This window comes from Coregonus lavaretus (assembly GCF_964263955.1).
Source record: "Coregonus lavaretus genome assembly, chromosome: 36".
Classification (NCBI taxonomy): domain Eukaryota; kingdom Metazoa; phylum Chordata; class Actinopteri; order Salmoniformes; family Salmonidae; genus Coregonus; species Coregonus lavaretus.
The window spans coordinates 15,391,385-15,412,644 of NC_140023.1; the positions used below are offsets into that span (position 1 = coordinate 15,391,385).

Here is a 21,260-nt window from a genome sequence, read left to right on the forward strand (position 1 = left end):
CCTCAGATTGCAGCCCAAATAAATGCTTCAGAGTTCAAGTAACAGACATCTCAACGTCAACTGTTCAGAGGAGACTGCGTGAATCAGGCCTTCAAGGTCGAATTGCTGCAAAGAAACCACTACTAAAGGACATCAATAAGAAGAAGAGACTTGCTTGGGCCAAGAAATACGAGCAATGGACATTAGACCGGTGGGAAATCTGTCCTTTGGTCTGATGAGGTCAAATTTGAGATTTTTGGTTCCAACTGCTGTGTCTTTGTGAGACGCGGCGTAGGTGAACAGATGATCTCTGCATGTGTGGTTCCCACCATGAAGCATGGAGGAGGTGTGATGGTGTGGGGGTGCTTTGCTGGTGACACTGTCTGTGATTTATTTAGAATTCAAGGCACACAACCAGCATGGCTACCACAGCATTCTGCAGCGATACGCCATCCCATCTGGTTTGGGCTTAGTGGGACTACCATATGTTTTTCAACAGGACAATGACCCAAAACACACCTCCAGGCTGTGTAAGGGCTATTTGACCAAGGCACACCTGTTAATGGAAATGCATTCCAGGTGACTACCTCATGAAGCTGGTTCAGAGAATACAAAGACAGTGCAAAGCTGTCATCAAGGCAACGGGTGGCTACTTTGAAGAATCTCAAATGTAAAAATATATTTTGATTTGTTTAACAATTTTTTGGTTACTACATGATTCCATATGTGTTATTTCATAGTTTTGATGTCCTCACCATTATTCTACAATGTAGAAAATAGTAAAAAGAAAGAAAAACCCTTGAATGAGTAGGTGTCCAAACTTTTGACTGGTACTGTATGTAAATAAGGTATTTCTGTTTTTGTTTGTATCAATTTACAAAACATTCTACAAACCTGTTTTCTCTTTGTCATTATGGGGTATTGTGTGTAGATTGATGAGGACATTTATTTATTTAATCCAATTTAGAATAAGGCTGTAACATAAGATGTGGAAAAGGTCAAGGGGTCTGAATACTTATACTTAATACTGATTTTATTTAAACACATAGGGTGTGTCTATATAGGGACAAATACACCTTTTAAAATGTAATTGATTGGTCGAAAGAACAGATGACTCTCGGTCGACCAAGATTTGTTTATTTCTTTTATGGGGACTGCCCTAATTATAGCACTGCGTAAATGGACAAAAGGCTTAGGCCTACAGATTGGTAAAGGTAACAGCTTGCTATACATAATCTGAGTTTTATCTGAGGGGGATATTTTTAGGAGATTCTTTGATCCAGCATACTATTAATCAAGTTCTTAATGTACTTGTCTCCTGTCCTGCACAATGTGTAGGCTATCTAATATATTAAGGCCTAATCAGGAGTCCTGTGTAGTGGTGGTCCAGAGATAAAGGGAATAGAATGTGCTTACAGCTGCGTTTTCCTTAAGTGGACACCTATAAGTCCTTTTAGATGAAAATGTACCCTGCCATCCTCACCCACCCAGCACACAATCGCTGCAAATGAAAGGAAACTCCTATTTAGAGGAACGATGTCCACTTTAGCCTGAGCCTGCCGACACAGCAACCGAGACATTATGAGCCCATCAATCCCCTGCCACACTTTGCCTACACACACACACACAAACATGAAGGAGATGGCCAAAGTGAGATACATATACCTTTCACCTAGCAGTTTAGATTAGCCTAGTAAGAAGAGGTTAAGGCCATATGACACTGGATTGCAAATATGCATGAGTATATACACAGAGTACACCAAACAATAGGAACACCTTCCTAATATTGAGTTGCGCACCACCACCCCAGATGTCCTTTGGGTGGTGGATCATTCTTAATACACACAGGAAACTGTTGAGCAGTTCTTGACACAAACCGGTGCCCCTGGCAAAGGCACTTAAATATTTTATTTTGCCCTTTCACCCTCTGAATGGCACACATACACAATCCATGTCTCAATTGTCTCCAGGCTTAAAAATCCTTCTTTAACCTGTCTGCTCCCCTTCATCTACACTGACTGAAGTAGATTAACATATGGGATTATAGCTTTCACCTAGATTCACCTGGTCAGTCGGTCATGGAAAGAGCAATGTGTTTTGTATACTCAGTGTATATATTCAATACATCTGTTTTCAAGCAGTCAAGTGCAACCCAAACATTCTTGTGGAAATAATGTTGGCTCTTTTGGATACTATTAGTTGCCATGCACAAAAATTAAAGTAGTTGGCTTATTCTTATCATTTTCTTTCGGTCTCCAGAAAAGTATTACATTCGCTCAATACTTCAATTGTAATGAAGCACATTTCAACATGTGATTAATCCCCATTTCTTTCTAACCCACGAAAACATTTACTTCATGCCTTCTATGATCAAAGTACTGAGTAGCATAGCACCCTATAGTGGTACAGTGATCCACACAAGTTCTTATATCATCTCCATTGAATTATGACTATCAAGGCAAACATCAAGAAGGTGCATGAGTAAGTCTTGCTCGGTGAGTGAGTGGGTGAGTTTTGACCTCTGACCTTTCTCTATGCTGCTTTGGGCCAAGCTGAGGAGCTGAGGGGAGCGCTCCTCCAAGACCTGCTGGTGTAGGCTCACGTAGCGCAGGGTCCACCAAGGCAGCAGCTGCACACATGTGGAACATAGAAAACAGAAACAAGTTAGCCAGAGAAGTGTGTGAAATAAGGGAGTTAGTGGGAGCAGGTAAGCCGAACAACAAACAGGTAAGTGAAAGAGAGCATGGGAGAGTAAGTGAGTGCTTTTGTACAAACGGCCCAATACATAGATGAGGTCGCAACTAAATAACTATAGTAACTAAATAATAATACAAGTAGATAAATAACTACTGTAACAGGTAACTAAATAACAATAGTAACTAAATAAATAACTACTGTACTAGTGCCTGAACCAACTGAACACATGACAACCAACTTAGACCCTACATACTAACACACACATAAAATGAATGCTATAGTTAAGTGCTGCTGACCCAGCCCAAAAAATAGTCAACTCCCTCTCTTTTTCAGCTCTCTGACCAAAATGCAAAGTGGCAGGGAAAATAACAGCTCCAAGCCATGTATGGGTTCCTCTCCCCTCTCCCTTACCCCCTTCTCTCTTGCATGGCCAAAGGTAGTGAACCATGTAAAAAGGCCATTTGTGTTTCAGTGAGGACATCTCCTTTCTCATTTGCGATGCACGAGGCCGGCTATCCCGACCGTGTCGCCGTATGGTGCGTTAATCGTCTGCCTCCCTGAATCAATATTCCCACGACGCACACACACTCTGCCGTCTCATCAGAGGAGGGTGATATGCAGATGAACATTGCAGCCCCCTCCCCTCCTCTCTTTATGACTGGGATGGGAGAGGTGGAGAAGCTGGGTGATAATAAGAATGTACAGGGGGGTGGAGGGGGCAGCGGACAGTTTGCCCTTGATTTAGACAACTGCTGAACTCTGAGGGTACGTGTGTGTGTGTGTGTGTGTGTGTGTGTGTGTGTGTGTGTGTGTGTGTGTGTACGCGTCACATATCAAACTTTAATAGTATGATCACTAGAATGGATCTTGTAGTTAGTATAGATCTTACCATCAAACCACACATTCATTCAGCATGTTATAATTTGTAGGCAACAGTAACTCTCTAAAACAGCCTGAGGTGAGCTTCTGAAACTCAAAAGGCAGCCAATATGTAGTTAAACAACTACTATTTAGCCATTACAGCTGTAAAATATTTACAGGTGACTGAGCTGCTGAAGGGAAGTGTGTACATGCCTTAGGAGTATGATTCACTACCTGACCCATTGTTTTATTCCTCCAAGAATAATAACTACGGTGAACTAATCTCCCTGTAATACCAGGATGCCAAAGTTTCAGCACGAAGGGAAGGGGTAAATAAATACATCTGGAGATGTATTAGTGTGCTGGCAATGGAGTGACAATGCACAGCATTCCTGTGTGTGTGTCTGTGTGTGGACAGGGAATGGAAATGCAGGAATAGGTTTCTGCACCCACATCCAATGATTCTCCCTGTTCCAGTGGCTTAGAAGGAGAAACGCAAATCAAGCACAGCACATCTGAAGGAATCAAGTATGCATCCGTCTCCCTGACCAGAATCTTTGCTGTATTTCCTTTGTCTCTCAACTCATTTTTCTGTGTTGGGGAGAGACAATGGGGACGTGACGAGTGTCATTTCACAATCACAGCTTCAGCTAATGCCCAGATACAAAGTGATATCTCTGCTATGTTATCTCTTACCTGGAGGCTATCCAGATTTGCAGAGCAGTTGACCAGCAGGACCCTGGCCAGCAGCAGGAGGAAGGGATTCCCCACCAGGCAGTACACCGACTCTCCATCCAGGAGAAGAATGCTGAGCAGGGCTGAGGTCAGGGTCCCAGGCTGGGAGGGAGAGAGAGGACACAGAGGCGAGTTAGACTGGTATAGAAAATATCAATGATCTGTTGTGGCTCTGCTGCCCTGTCCCCTGAAGTGATGCCCGAGAGGACAGCTCTACCCCTCTTGCCGTGCCCTTCCAGAGCCTTTCCGGCTCCTCCCGGCACCTTCCCACTTGGGAGGCTGATGGAGCCCAGCTGAGGGTCATTAGTCAATCGAGTGCGTGATTGGCTGGACAATCAGCCCCAACAGTTGACAGGTTGGGGCTCAAAGACTGAGTTTAAGAAAAGGTATAACTTCAGTAACAAAGGTTAAGTTCCATATTTGTAAGCATTTCTGTTGGTAAATTATGTAATAAAGCCTAAGTTTGAGCCGTTTACTCTGCCTCACTGAGCCTCTGTACCCTGAGACCGTGGCAGTGGCCTGTCCCCAGGCTCTGCCATAGTGGCTCTGCCATTTTCCTTTATGTGCTCATCAATGCACATATTCTATGTGACACAAAATGCAGTGGCACATTAGTGAAGGCATGCACTTATTGAGTTGATCTCCCTAGTTCCCAGGCCACAATGCATAAATGGAGGAGCTCCATTTACAAGGGTCCTCTACACAACAAGGCAGATTAATCACAGCCTGGAAAATTCTTCAACAGCAGAATTACTGTCTCCTCTGGTGTAATGTGACACTACACTCTCACAAAACCTACACACATTCACTACATATGCACAAACACACATGCACACACACTTTTACACTCATCATATGCTGCTGCTTGAGCAAGGCAGTTAACCCCCAACAACAACTGCTCCCCGGGTGCCGATGAAGTGGATGTCGATTAAGGCAGCCCCCCGCACCTCTCTGATTCAGAGGGATTGGGTTAAATGCGGAAGACAAATTCCAGTCAAATGCATTCAGTTGTGGAACTGACTATGTATCCCCTTCGCTTCCTACTCTGTTCTGTAGTTTACTCTTATTATTATTAATCCTGATGCATAGTCACTTTACCATGCCTTCATGTACGTGAGGTAGATATGTACATCATACCCCTGCACATTGATCTGGTACTCCCTGTATATAGCTGCATTCTTGTGTATTTTATTCCTCGTGTTACCATTTCTGACCTGTTTCAAGAAGCTAGGCGTATGTCACACCTTACTACTTCACAGGAGAGGCATTATATATTATATTATTATCCAAATACGTTTTTTGGCAGAAATGCCTTCTGGAACATGTGAACTTTCATGTGCCTTAATAACAAACTTGTATGCCATCTGTAAATACAGAGCTGCTCATTATGTGTAGATAATCCTTTCTTCCGCAGCTTTTTTAAAAAGATATCATGAACTGAGGTGTTGCTACCGCTCTCAACATTGCTGTCCTGAAATTAACAGGCGCTATGGACAAAGATCAGTGGGAAAAAGTAGTTTTTGACTACTTTCTGGAGGACGACCGTGCGATGCTGACTCTGATACTGAAAATGAATCAGACGATGAATTATGTAAAAACATTTTAAATGAACCAGACATTAGAGTCCTCTGATGACAGCGACGGGGAAGAAACGGCGACCAACAGTGTTGTCACAGAAGAAGTTGACCGACTTTTGAAATCGGTGGAATGCCCGGTGGAAGCTGAGAGATGATTGCCAAATGCGGAGAAAGTCGAAAAGAATACACTGAAGGCAGTTGAATAAAACACCTGTCTCCGGATTACATCTTGAAACTAAGAGCAACCATGGCATCCATGACAGAGGGAGAAGCAGTCATCCATGTATACGGGTAAGAGTCCAGCTACATTTTCAGATATTATACGTTTCTAATTTTGTCAGAAAGTCTTTTTCATTGCAAGTTAAAGCGTACTGTTAAATGTATGATCTGTGTAGTAATATTTTTCCTATCTCAGAAATCCATTTACATTGCTAGTTCTAGCCTAATGTTAGCTAGCTATCCAACATTGAACCTAGTTGGTTAGCTTTAGCTACCTGCAGATTCACGCATGGTGCATAGTAGTATTGCCACGTTCAAAACAACTGGGAACTCTAAAAAATATGAGGTCAAATCATGACGTCAGTGATCTTCAGGTCGGAGCTCTAGAACTAGGCCTGGGTTGCCGAGTTGGAACTCCGAGTTGGATGACCGTTCTAATTTATTTTTCCCCAGTCTGAGATTTCAGAGTTCCCAGTTGTTTTGAACACGGCATTAGAGTTGGGATTATGGTTCAATGTTTAGCTAGCTAGCTACTTGTCTAAACAAAAGACTCCACTATGCAAGTAACCATTTCACTGTACCGTTTACACATTCTGCATCCGGTGCATGTGACAAATAAACGTTGATTTTTATTTGATATAGTGTGTGTTTACCAGAGATGGTAATGTGAAGAACAACATGACCTGCACCAAAGTCAGATTAGGATATACGCCAAGGACTAGATAGTGTATTTTTACTGCTACCTTTTGCTACTACTTTCACCACTTTTAGTCTTGAAATCTTTGGTTGTTTACTACACTACCTTACTTACTCTGTTTAGCACATGGCCTCACATGTGATCCTTAAAGAGATGGGTGGGGCTAAGGCTTAAGAGGGTGTGAACGATGCTGAATGGGTGTAGACAAAGAGCTCTCCAGTAGGTGTACCAAAACATTCAAGGGCCATTTTCTCAAAAGTGGGGTTACAAGTTTATCAACTTTCAAAGCAGAATTATTTTCCCATTGTTCCTCAACTGCAGTGTATGATATACAATTTTCTAGCTCTGAATCTACTTTCATCCCATGTATTAAAAAAACACAATTTCAAATGTTGCTACATAGGCCAGAATCAAAGTAGTGGGTCATATGTATTTTTTTGTATACTTATTTTTTTTACTCGGCATCGCTGGGAAGGGCTAGTAAGTAAGCATTTCACAGTAAAGTTCTACACCCGTTGTATTCGGCGCATGTGACAAAAACAAATATTTTGGGCGCCCGTCCCCCGGACGCTTGTTCCCGTTTTCTAAAAGTTTTGCGCATGTGCTTAGCAAAAAACCTGTCACTGATATACACACTTCTACTCAATGCAACACATATTGAATTAACTTCAAACTGTTCACTATAATAAAATATTGCATAAAATGTCTTATTTGCTTATATTTGCAAAGGCCTACCTGTGATTTGGCTAGAGGAAAGGGAGGAATATAAATGCATAATGATCTGCATGTCATTGTGGCATTAAGGAGAAAGGCCTACTCTTCAGTTAACACAGACACTCTCCCTCCCTCAGTCACACACTCTCTCTATCTCCCGGTCATAAAAACACACACCACTATCTCTCTCCCACATACACACACACACTGCTCCCAAACAGAATGTAAGAAGAAGCAGAAAGAGATAGATTGTTGATATAGTTTAGGCTTACATTAGGCCTACGTAAATCCTACATTTGAAGCACATCTCATGAGTAGCAGACCCTTTTCCTTCCTTCCTGGGTCAATCAAATTTGACTAGACCTCCTGTCAAGTTAACATGTTGTTAGCTAGGTAGGTAACATGACTGAACAACGTTGTTTGTTATCAAACTAATACATTTAAAAACGGCCCGTGACATGGTTTGTGAAATTATATAGAATGTGCATGTTCTCTTTGCTGTAAAGCTGCAAGCATGCCTGTCACGAAGGTGTGCTCCATTCTCCCTCTCTATCACTCAGAGGCTGCATGACACCGCACTTGCAATTGCAAAGCCTACTCAGACTGGCCTGTGCTCTTGGTTATACCAAGCAATGAAATTATACAATGTATTAACATTGCTCACTCTGCGCGCTGCTTCAATGCATCAAATGTACAAATGTAACAAAAGACTCATCAGGGTCTACATCCCCACTCGCCTTCACGGTTAATTATATTTTTAAAAACGGATTGATGAATAGAGACGCAGGAAGAGCGGACGGAGAGAAGCAGGTGAGTGATGGCTGCAAGGGGATGCGGCTGGCTCATCACAGCTGCCACACGTGAGATGTGCATGAAAGTGACATTATTGGACTGGTGCATACAAGAGACTATTAATTGCTGTCGCTTAAAATGTTTAAACTGAATTTATAAACAAAACTGACTTTAGAAACATTTTATAACAGGCGCCAACTGGTTCTTTAGATTGGTAGGGCCGAAAAAGATGGTAGTATCATATGAAACGGTACTATGGTATTCTAAAATGTCATGACATTTTGGTACCGTGCTATTAACGTGGTCCAGTTATACCGTGCAACACTACTTCATCCCTCCCTCCACAGACTCACTCTATACAGCCTCATTTTCCAGAGCAAAGGGTATAAAGGGGTCATCTGTCCTCACCATTCATCAAACCATGTCAGAGTCACAACCCAGCGCTGCCACACACACAATCCTTGCGTCCAAAATCAAATCGGCTTCCAAAACAGCTGATGGGCTGGAAATGTCTTCTCAGGGAAATAAAATGGTCTAAAAGGTCGAGCTCCTGTAGGTCAGGCCTGGGGAGGGAGGGTGGCTGTGGATACATTTTAAAAAGCAGTGTGTGCGTGTAGTTTAAGGAGAGAAAAGGATATGTTACTCAGGGTGTCTGTTAGTCAGCAAGTGCCGATAAAAATAAATAAAAGCCGATATAAAAAAAACTGATGCCGGCAAAAATGACCGGGAGGAAAAAAATTCCATTGCAAAATAATGCTTTTTATTCATTGATGGAAATACCAGTCGATATAAATACAGTTGACTGTCATGCTCATCAGTCTATAGGTTAATTTGCATAATTTAGTGGAATTAAATTGGCCTGTGTGTATTTTCTTTAGTCATCATGCATCTTATTTTCCCAACACAGCTATCACATGTGCACAGCATACAGAGCCTATTTTGAACGGGATTTCTCCTGCTGCTCCTCAGCTGGTTGCTGCTGGAGTAAAACATGCTTTCATAAGCCCATTCATTGCGCAACAATTCTAAATGCAATCGCGTGCTAAAAACAGTTTTGGTGCAGGATTAAAAAGGTTACGGTTTGTATTATTCAACTGGTAATTGAAACGCACCTCCTATTCACTCATTCATTCAAGTGCAGGCAACAGGCTATCAGCGCGTCACCCATCGCTTTACAATGTGAGCTGGAGGCAGTATGCATTTTGAAAACATAATTGTTTGAAACCTGAATGTATGATTTCACATTATGAGGCATGTCTCAAAGTAGCCTATAGGCAAAATTCGACCATGGAAACATGGAAGCAATTATTTTATAAAGACATTGGCGGAACGTTTTCAAGTTTGGGGAAGCTTACAATTTATGCTACAATTTCTACCGTTCTGCACATTTTGGTGGAACAGTATAACTTCAATAATAATGTTTTATTTTCTCAAAATCATTGTCAAAAAAATCGGAATAAAAATAATAAAAATCTAAAAGTTAAGTCAACTAATGCGAGCTCACCAACCTCTGCCATAAAGACATATTGATACACCAGTGATCCATTGGCGGCTAAAGAAATGAGCGAATGGACGTTTTAGCCTACAGGCCAATGCAGCAGTAGGCCTAAAACTTCCATTGCTCTTTCACACCGTGGATTTCTGATTATCGAGGGGGAGATTGTTGGATTTTTTTCTTCAAATAGCTTACTGTGAAGAACTATAGTTTTAATATATTATCATTCGCAATGGATGTTAAAAAAACACTTTCCCACATTTCTGAGGAGCAGCCCAGGTACTCAACATCAGGACAGAGAAAACAGACACATTGTTCACATGGAGCACTCCAAACAAAAGACAATGAAAAAATTGACAATCTCGTAAATGATGGTTATGAAATAAACCAAAACTTGCTTCTTGCAAGTGTAGCAGGTTGTGAACTCAGCAAACATTGTTTCCACTCCGAGAATGGCAAATGAGTGTAATTAACACACGCATTAACATAAATTAATGTTAACAAATGACGGGGATTAACGGTACATGTACTACTGGTGACATATGTAATGGGGAATTGATGAAAAAAAATCAAAGGGCAAACTATTCACACAATGAAAGCGCAAGAATTAGCGGGAGACAGCTGAGCCATTCTGGAGAGAGACTCGCCTATATCGTCGCCACACCCCTCCCCTTCTTCTCGTCTAAACATTTAAAATTATACTCAAGACACATTATCTTCACATTTTTGGAGCTCTCGCTCAGCTCAGTCCAAGCTCTTCTCTGTCCTGGCACCCCAATGGTAGAACCAGCTTCCCCCTGAAGCTAGGACAGCAGAGTCCCTGCCCATCTTCCGAAAACATCTGAAACCCTACCTCTTCAAACAGTATCTTAAATAATCCTCCTCCTCACCTCGACCCCCCCACTCCACCCCCCCTTTTAGCTCTGACTCTACTGAAACCTATGTTACTGAGGACAAATGTACTTTCTATGCCTGTGGTTGTCCCACCTAGGCATCTTAAGATGAATGCACTAACCGTAAGTCGCTCTGGATAAGAACGTCTGCTAAATAACAAAAATGTAACATTTGAGATGCTTTTCACTGAAGCTGCAACTCAATAATAGCTCAAATGGCTGGTAAATTAAAATCTTCCATGTCATGTTGTCCGGCGCCACATTTCCGTAAAAAAACCCTGCTGTTAGTGTACCTCAGTGAGGGAGGTGAGCAGGGCCGGGGGAAGCAGGTCAGGGACATGGATGGCGACAGGGGGACCCGTCCAGTTACTCTGGGCAAAGAGGTGCAGGCAGGCCGCCGCCAGGGCCAACAGAGCATTCTCCCTGAGAAAAAGAAGAAAGGAAAAAGAAAGCAATGTCACAATGAATAGGAGAGAGAGCAGTGAGGGAAAATAAATGAGAGAACAGAGTCTGGAGGACAGAGAGAAAGAACAATGATGGAGACCAGAGGGAAGGTATAGAACCCAGAACTATTAGACACTAGAGAAACACGAAAACAGGGAACAAAACAGAGGAGGAGGAGCAACAGAAAGGCTAGAGAACTAAATGAAAGGGAGTTCAGAGAAAGAAACATTAAAAGGAGGCTTCCCAAAAGAGCAAGCACAAGCTCAGTACAGAGATGGAGAGAGAATGAAACAGTAAAGACACGGTCATTTAATCTCCACACTGCGAATCAGGCCGGCAGCCTTCCGAAGCGGATACAGCGGGCTGCTCCAGTCCTCGCAGCAGGACTCATTCAATAGGGCGTCTGGGCTGTCCAGGCACAGATTCAGGGCAAAGAGGAACTGCTTCCCATCTCCCTTAGAGCAATTGAAGCTATGCATACATACAGGCCTCTCCAACACACCTAGCTGACTAACGCTGTAGCAGAAAATGGAAAGAGATTGAGAGAAATGATCCGATACAGAGGGGGATAGAGTAGCGACACCCGCTGAAATACCCATTCTCCCACAGATATCTCCACGGGAGAGAAGGAGATGTTAAGCTGTTCTTATTAAAAATTAATAATTCAAGGGCAGCAGGAAGCTCCGTTCAGCGAGGGAACAGCCTGTGCCTGGTAATTCTCCCTCCTATCAATAAAGGTCACTGTGTACTAGGCCTGGGCATTATGTCCTACAAATCACCACAAAATAATCTGATTTATGGGCGATTCATGATCCAATATATATCTAGATTTTTTCAAATGTTCTCTAAATAAGCTTTGTTGTGCAATTAAAAATCAAATACACTGCATTTCAAACAGTCAGCAATAATCTAATGAATTCAGGGGTTGTGAAATGATATTGTTATGAACACACCCTTCTGTCCATCTCCAACTGTTTGAACAGCATGCTAGCCTGTCCACTTTGTTCAAATGTTGAAATCAAGTGGCCTACCTTATTTCTCAGAATGAGAACGAGTTGCAATTCCTATAATTGTGTTTTATGCTTAATGCACATTTATAAAACACAGACTAGACAGCTAATATAAAAGTAATTGGCTAAAATGCTGCAAGTGGAACGTGGTACCACAATGCCGCGCGCAACAAACTGAGCATTCATTTACCAGAATCAATATTAATTGATACTCCTGTTTCAGTAGTGTCTGCTCTGTGTGCAATTTGAGGAGTTGAGACATAATACGGTTATCATTAGAAAGGTTAACTTCTCTATTACAGTAAGATAATTGTATTCATTCATAGTGCTGTACACTTAAAAAGGCAATCTGTCGGCTTATATGAAAGAATATTACATCTTGTTTAGCCTTGTTTATAATAAAGACTAACGCAGTGGTCACCAAATTTGGCCCTGGAGAGCTACAGAGTATGCATGCTTTTGTTCCAGCCCAACACTAAAACACTTGATTCAATGAATTGATTAACATTGAATAAGGTGTCAGCATGAGATCCCTACTCAGTTATTGTTTCTTACCGGTCAGCCTTGTCCTCCTGTGTGCTGTCGTTGAGGTAGGCCAGGACCCGTCTCTCCAGGTAGGCATCGATGGCCTCTCCATCGCCGCTGTCTCCACCACCGAGCAGGTCCAGGACCTGAGGACTTAGCAGCACCGCCTCAAAGTCCCCATCGAACAGGGACTGCAGCAGGGGACCCGCCTCTGGCAGGCAAAAAAGTAGAAGCAGTGAGATAAAGGGGCAACACAAGAAGCTGCCAATGACATCGTCAGAGATGTGTCTTGTGTATCTGTAATAATGGGTGGCTCAATACATATGACAGGCTATGTATAAGAAAGTCTTTAGTTCTTCTGACGCCACCACAATTTTGCTATTGTCTGTCCATGGTTTTTCCTTTGTCTGCCTGGCGTAGTCTCATATTTCTCTGTGGAACGGCCATTAGCTTTGAAAGGTATATTTGGGTGCAGCCTCATTGTTTGAAATAGATGGATCATTATCCCTCAGATACCTCTATATCCAATTCAAATTACCTTAAAAGGCTACTTGTTTAGAGTCAAAGTATTACAGCCGAACCATCTCGTTATTGTTGTCCCAGAACCATTACCATCCAGGAATGGAGAAAATCAAGCATCAAATCAAATCAAATTTTATTGGTCACATGCGCCGAATACAACAGGTGCAGACATTACAGTGAAATGCTTACTTACAGCCCTTAACCAACAGTGCATTTATTTTAAACAAAAAAGTAAGAATAAAACAACAACAAAAAAGTGTTGAGAAAAAAAGAGCAGAAGTAAAATAAAGTGACAGTAGGGAGGCTATATATACAATAAAATAAAGTGACAGTAGGGAGGCTATATATACAGGGGGGTACCGTTGCATAGTCAATGTGCGGGGGCACCGGCTAGTTGAGGTAGTTGAGGTAATATGTACATGTGGGTAGAGTTAAAGTGACTATGCATAAATACTTAACAGAGTAGCAGCACTCACTCCAAGGCCCTATTACCTCCACAACATACCCACTCTCATTTGTCTTATATTGTTTCTCACAGATTATTAATCTAACTCCTTATTCTCATTAGGAAGATGAGCATATTGAACAATGCCCTGCAGAAGATCATTTGGTGTGTGTGCGCAGGCTTTTGGCTGTTGGAGGGGCATTGCTGAAGGGGGAGGAATTATAAAGAGAACAGTCTAGCTATGAGGCCAAGGTGTCTCGGCCTGGTGTAATTGTATTTTATGCATTGGTTGTGTGCTCGGCTTCAGCGTCTCTCCAGCTTTCATTAGTTCTTTATTTGAGCAGGGAGGCTGGCTGGGCTCATTAGCATTGATTGCATTGTGCTCCCCTGATGGGAGTGAGTGAGGACAGAGAGAGAGAGCAATGGGAAAGATGAGAGGCTGGGTATACAGCAGCAGAAAACCTGAGCAAACTAAAACGGCCCCGCAAACTGGCAAACACACACAGGGTGCGTCCCAATAATCTCTAGTCCCCACAAATGTAAAAGCATTGGAATGGTGTAGGCATGGGCTAGAGGGAGTTTCCATAAACCAGTCATTTCCTTTCAAATCCATGAAAGGAAGTGAACAATTGCACACTTCGGGAGAAAATAGATTGGGACACACCCACAGTACACCAAAGCCAATGCTTTCACTGATAAAGCTGCAGGGCCGTTCCACATGATTTCAATCACTTTCTGACTGCACCACTTTTGAATAGAATGAATCCTTCCATATATGTTTGCCCATGGTAGAAGTGGTCAGAAAGTGACATTTTGGACCTGAATGGCAAAACATTCAGGAGATGGAGGTGCTCAAAGTTGACCCATTTTGCATATCCCCACCCTACCATGAGACATCCATGTCTTCATCCCGGAAAAAGATAAACGGTTGAGTTTGATATCATTTCAAAGCTTACAAGAGGGTTGTAAAACGTATAATTTATTGGGAAAAAATGTCATTTTCTAAGCTTTAACGTCAATTATCAAAAAACACCTAAAATGATTTTTTCATGTTCACATATACTGAGTATACAAAACATTAAGAACACCTGCTCTTTCCATGACAGACTGACCAGGTGAAAGCTATGATCCCTTATTGATGTCACTCGTTAAATCCACTTCAAATCAATGAAGATGAAAGGGAGGAGACAGGTTAAAGAAGGATTTTTAAGCCTTGAGACATGGATTGTGTGTGTGCCATTCAGAGCGTGAATGGGCAAGACAAAATATTTAGTTGGGTTTTTCAAGCTCAACTGTTTCCCATGTGTATCAAGAATGGTCCAACACCCAAAAGACATCCAGCCAACTTGACAACTGTGGGAAGCATTGGAGTCAACATTTTTTTTTTTTTATCACAAAAAATGATAGATGGTATGTGACAGAATACTATTGAATACAGGGTGGATGTCATGTTTTGGCTGATAAATGTACTAAAATGTGAATAAAGTTGACATTTCAACTTTCAAATGGTACGACAAAGATGGTTGAAGGTCCACACAGAGAATGTTGACTCGAGTCGGAATATCCATTGTTATAAATTAAACTTTCAATCTTTCATTGAAAACCTATTGCATTCATAGAAATATAGATCATAGAATAGATATTCCCATTGAAGTTACAATCAACGGTGGGTGGACCAGCCATCTTTCTGGTAGTCATTGGAAGTTAAAGTTTAATTTCCATTTAATGTCAATGGTGTACCAGCTGAATTGCAGGGGTCTGAAAGGATAGGTCCATTCTATGAATTATATTTCTATGATTGAAATGACACCCACCTTGTATTCAAGAGCATGCTGTGTCTCAACCAATGATGGGCACAACACAAACACTTCTGATTATGTAAAATAGGGTCTAAGCTACAATGTGAAAATTAGAATAATCGGAGTTGATGCGTTTTTGACAATTGACATTGAAGGTAGACTCCGCTAAATGCCGTTGCCACGAGCAGCACCACAGATATTATTAGAAGCGAGATGCAAGACTTCGCTCTCAGTCACACATAGCATCTGCACGTGCCTAGGTTCACTTCGCAACGTGTTAGCCAGGGCACCAAAACAGCGGAGAAGTTGAGCCTCGTGCTTCAACCATCTTAGTTGATGCGGAAATTGACCCACTATGCTGTTCACTTTCTGCATCTATGTCAAATTGCTGAGTCTACCTTTAAAGCTTTAATAGGCAATTGCTGCTTGACTGGCCTGTGAGGTATGGAGATATTTCACCTCACTGCAGATCTAATGAAACCCAGAGGCAGCAGAGCCGAGAGAGGGAGGGAGGGAGGGTGAGAGAAGGAGAAAGGGAGATGAGATCAAATTAAACCCCAGGGTATGACCTCTCAACCACTTAATAACATTTCAGCAATTCAAATCTATTTCAGATTTGTCAAGAAACTGAAATTATGGAAAACAATTGGACCTCAAATCAGTCAGTAATTCATAAAGGTCCTCACATTGAGCAGTCGATGTAAGGCAATTCAATATGGGAGAAATATGATTCTGAATTGCCCTGGGCCTCAATATTCAAGCAATATTTAATACATTAGTGTAGATTTCAGAATAGTCAGTGCAACAGCCTCATATCTCCTACAAGGGCACGTATAGGAACAGGGAGGGAACTAACTACACTGAACACAAATATAAACGCAACATGTAAAGTGTTGGTCTCATGTCTCATGAGCTGAAATAAAAGATCCCAGAAATGTTATATAAACACAAAAAGCTTATCTCTCTCAAATGTTGGGCACAAATTTGTTTACATCCATGTTAGTGAGCATTTCTACTTTGCCAAGATGATCCATCCACCTGACAGGTGTAGCATATCAAGGTGTGGCATTCCAGCCACCCCAGACAGCTGATGAAACTGTGGGTTTGCACAACTGAAGAATTTCTGCACAAACTGTCTCAGGGAAGCTCATCTGCGTGCTCGTCGTCATCTTCACCAGGGTCTTGTGACATGCGTGTAGTTCGGCGTTGTAAAATACTTCAGTGGGCAAATGCTCACCTTCGATGGCCACTGGCACGCTAGAGAAGTGTGCTCGTCACAGATGAATCCCGGTTCCAACTGTACCAGGCAGATGGCAGACAGCATGTCTGGCGTCATGTGGGCGAGTGGTTTGCTGATGTCAACGTTGTGAACAGAGTGCCCCATGGAGGCAGTGGGGTTAAGGTACATTATATATACAAAAGTATGTGGACACCCCGAAATTAGTGGCTTTGGCTATTTCAGCCACACCCGTTGCTGACAGGTGTATAAAATCGAGCACACAGCCATGCAATCTCCATAGACAAACATCGGCAGTAGAATGGCCTTACTGAAGTGCTCAGTGACTTTCAAAGTGGCACTGTCATAGGATGCCACCTTTCCAAAAGTCAGTTCGTCAAATTTCTGCCCTGCTAGAGCTGAACCGGTCAACTGTAAGTGCTGTTACTGTGAGTGGAACGTCTAGGAGCAACAACGGCTCAGCCGCGAAGTGGTAGGCCACACAAGCTCACAGAACGGGACCGCCGAGTGCTGAAGCGCATACAAATCGTCTGTCCTCGATTGTAACACTCACTACAGAGTTCCAAACTGCCTCTAGAAGCAACGTCAGCACAATAACTGTTCGTCGGGAGGTTCATGAAGTGGGTTTCCATGGCCGAGCAGCCGCACACAAGCCTAAGATCACCATGTGCAATGTCAAGCGTCGGCTGGAGTGGTGTAAATCTCACCGCCATTGGACTATGGAGCAGTGGAAACGCGTTCTCTGGAGGGATAAATCATGCTTCACCATCTGGAATCCGACTGATAAATCTGGGTTTGGCGGATGCCAGAAGAACACTATCTGCCCCAATGCATAGTGCCAACTGTAAAGTTTGGTGAAGGAGGAATAATGGTCTGGGGCTGTTTTTCATGGTTCAGGCTCCTTAGTTCCAGTGAACGGAAATCTTAACGCTACAGCATACAATGGCATTCTAGACGACTCTGTGCTTCCATCTTTGTGGCAACAGTTTGGAGAAGGCCCTTTCCTGTTTCTGTATGACAATACCCCAGTGCACAAAGCAAGGTCCATACAGAAAATGGTTTGTCGAGATCGTGTGGAAGAACTTGATTTCATTGTATGTGGTGAAGGTAGGAAACAACACCTCCACTTCGCTGATCCTCAACACAGGGGCCCCACAAGGGTGCATGCTCAGCCCCCTCCTGTACTCCCTGTTCACCCATGACTGCGTGGCCACGCATGCCTCCAACTCAATCATCAAGTTTGCAGACGACACAACAGTAGTAGGCCTGATTACCAACAATGACGAGACAGCCTACAGGGAGGAGGTGAGGGCCCTGGCGGAGTGGTGCAGGAAAATAACCTCTCCCTCAACGTCAACAAAATGAAGGAGCTGATCGTGGACTTCAGGGAACAGCAGAGGGATCACGCCCCTATCCACATCGACGGGACCACAGCGGAGAAGCTCTCCAGAGGGTGGTGCTGTGCTGTCTGCCCAACGCATCAACGGGGGCACACTGCCTGCCCTCCAGGACACCTATAGCACCCAATGTCACAGGAAGGCCAAAAGGATAATCAAGGACATCAATCACCCGAGCTACGGCTTGTTCACCCCGCTACCATCCAGAAGGCGAGGTCAGTACAGGTGCATCAAAGCTGGGACCGAGAGACTGAAAAACAGCTTCTATCTCAAGGCCATCAGACTGTTAAATAGCCATCACTAGCCGGGTACCACCCGGTTATTCAACCCTGAACCTTAGAGGCTGCTGCCCTATATACATAGACATGGAATCACTGGTTACTTTAATAAATGGAACACAAGTCACTTGAATAATCTTTACATACTGCTTTACTCATTTCATATGTATATACTGTATTCTATTCTGTATTTTAGTCAATGCCACTCCAACATTGCTCGTCCTAATATTTATATATTTCTTAATTCCATTCTTATACTTTTAGATTTATGTGTATTGTTGTGAATTGTTAGATACTACTGCACTGTTGGAGCTAGGAAAACAAGCATTTCGCTACACCCACAATAACATCTGCTAAATATGTGTATGTGACCAAAAAAATGTGATTTGATTTGACTGGCCTGCACAGAGCCCTGACCTCAACCCCATCGAACACCTTTGGGATTAATTGGAACGCAGACTGCGAGCCAGCCCTAATCGCCCAACATCTGTGTCTGACCTCACTAATGCTCGTGGCTGAATGGAAGCAAGTCCCCACAGCAATGTTCCAACATCTAGTGGAAAGCCTACCCAGAAGAGTGGAGGCTGTTATAGCAGCAAAGGGGGGACCAACTCCATATTAATGCCCATGATTTTGGAATGAGATGTTCGACAAGCAGGTATCCACATACACTACATGACCAAAAGTATCTGTGACCAACAGATGCATATCTGTATTCCCAGTCATGTGAAATCCATAGATTAGGGCCTAATTAATGTATTTAAATTGACTGATTTCCTAATATGACTGTAACTCAGTAAAATCTTTGAAATAGTTGCGTTTATATTTTTGTTCAGTGTACATTTATTTGTATGTCATCAGTGTAGACTTGCTGGATAAAAAATATATACTTGCAGTGTAGTGGAAAGCAGACCAACATCACATTTACAATACATTATTTCAATCCAATCTGATGTCAGAAATTGCAGAGATTATATGTGTTTTGTTGATGGGTGATGTCTCAAAAGCATAGCCTAGTTTGCTAAATCCAAATGGAGACCAACATAGAGCATGTCATGTCTATTCTGACAACAGCACATAAAACCAGCCCAGACAACCATTACATAGCTACATCACTTGGTAAAGCTAACCTTACTGCGCCATCAGTGCCTGGATGATGGGCGAGATTTATATGATGACATGGCTGATTATTGTGCAAAGCCAGTGACCTCGGATTTAGTACAGATGAGCATAAATGTCAAGAAAATAGCCGAGCATATAGAAAATAGCGGCCGTGCATGGTGATTGTCCATAGGGTCTTACGTTCTTTCATGGGGGATGGGATGCTTCGCCCCACTGTGCTGTCATAAACGTGCGTGGCCACAGCCTCAATGCAGAAAATTGACAGTGTTCAGCGAAAGAACCTGACAGCAATTAACTCACTATTGCTGCCTCTAGTGTAGCGAGAACGAACACATTACGGAGATCAAAGCTACCGGTTAGTTGAACTAGCTAAACAAAACTATCTACCGTATATATTTTGGACATTTGCATCCTCACGGGGGGATGCGTCACCATGGGTTGGAATGTAATAAGTCCAAACAGTCGCAAAATTGAATGTTCAGGTAGGTCCCTCCCCGTTTCGTTTGTTTACGAAACGTTTTGCAAAATAATTGGCGTAATGGAATACGCTCCTGGTGGGAGTCGGTACATAGCTAGCTCGCTAAGTAGATACCTGTATATTATTGGTGACATAGTTAGCTGGTACCTAACTATCTGTGACGTTATATTCCAAATTTAAAAGTTAGAGTATGAGATGAATACCCAGTCAATTAGATGAACATGTGCCTAAATTCACTGCCCGGTCTAGCCTTTGTAGCTAGTAGTGCGCTACTCCGTTCTCTCGGCTACAGTGTTTTAGCTAGGCTGTCTCTCCCACAAGTTCACAGCTAATTTGCTTGGTACAGTAGCTAACTAGCAAGCATTCAAACCTGTATTTTAACGAACTGGCTAGTTCAATTAATCATATCACGTAGCCTTAATATTGAACCTTGGTGAAACATTCCACATTCATCAAATGACATCAAACCATTGACAAACCGACGGACAGTGGCGATAACTGTGTGCCATATGTCTCCACATTATATTAGCTGTAGTTACCGAACGTTAGCTGAAGGTAACGTTATTAGCCACCACCAAGCTAGCCATCGTTTAATTGTACCTACAATTCTCACAAAACACAAACTTTGCTAAATCTACACCAAAATAAATGTAAAGTATGATAACAATACTGCTTTTCGAAAAAATGATTAATAATCTCTCACCTGCAGAGCTGAAAACATTCTGCTTCCATTCCGTTGCCTCGCTTGGTTTCAGAAAACCTCGGAGCACAGGAATCTCAGTCTCCCGCACCATCTCAAAATGTGATTTGCAACAGTCGTACAATGAAGTCAATACTGTTTCCAACCAGGATCGGCGTAATTGTAAATTGACAATATATAACCTTACTGCTGTAATGTAGCCTATTTCAATTGAATGGTATACATTTGTTTATTTCAACACATGTGCAGTGAGTGGCAACAGTGCGCAGCCATGACAGATACGCATTGCATCATGGGAAAACTAATTAGGAGGCTATGGAAGCCCATTTCCGAACACCCCCAAAATGTAAAATGTCGATACAAAAATGTAAAATGTCGGTACTATCACAATGTCGAGATATGTAAGTACAATGTTCACTAAGTAGACATTTCGAGAAACTTCGGTCAAATTTTAGAGATACTAACTCAAAATGTTGAGATAGTAGAACATATGTTTCTTCATTTGTAGCATTATGTGGCGATTTCCATTATACACGTTGCAGAGATCAGCACAGCAGGTTCCTCATTTATAACCACCGTGTACATTTTACAGTAAATATCTGCATGCGCTATTTCTGCAAAGACTGCGCAGTCACAAAAATATT

General features: G+C 42.4%; 1 protein-coding gene across 1 annotated transcript in view; it reads right to left on the minus strand.

Annotated features, from left to right (window-relative positions):
* ttc27 (tetratricopeptide repeat domain 27) overlaps nt 1–20,908 on the minus strand; it is a 113,738-nt gene extending 92,830 nt beyond the window's left edge. The window contains exons 1-5 of the mRNA XM_084153159.1: nt 20,620–20,908; nt 12,669–12,849; nt 10,953–11,082; nt 4,234–4,374; nt 2,506–2,608 (exon numbers count right to left, since the gene is read on the minus strand). Coding sequence (XP_084009285.1) covers nt 2,506–2,608; nt 4,234–4,374; nt 10,953–11,082; nt 12,669–12,849; nt 20,620–20,710 — 646 coding nt within the window. The 5' untranslated portion in view covers nt 20,711–20,908. The remainder of the gene's footprint in view (nt 1–2,505; nt 2,609–4,233; nt 4,375–10,952; nt 11,083–12,668; nt 12,850–20,619) is intronic.
* Between the last annotated feature and the right edge of the window lie 352 nt (nt 20,909–21,260).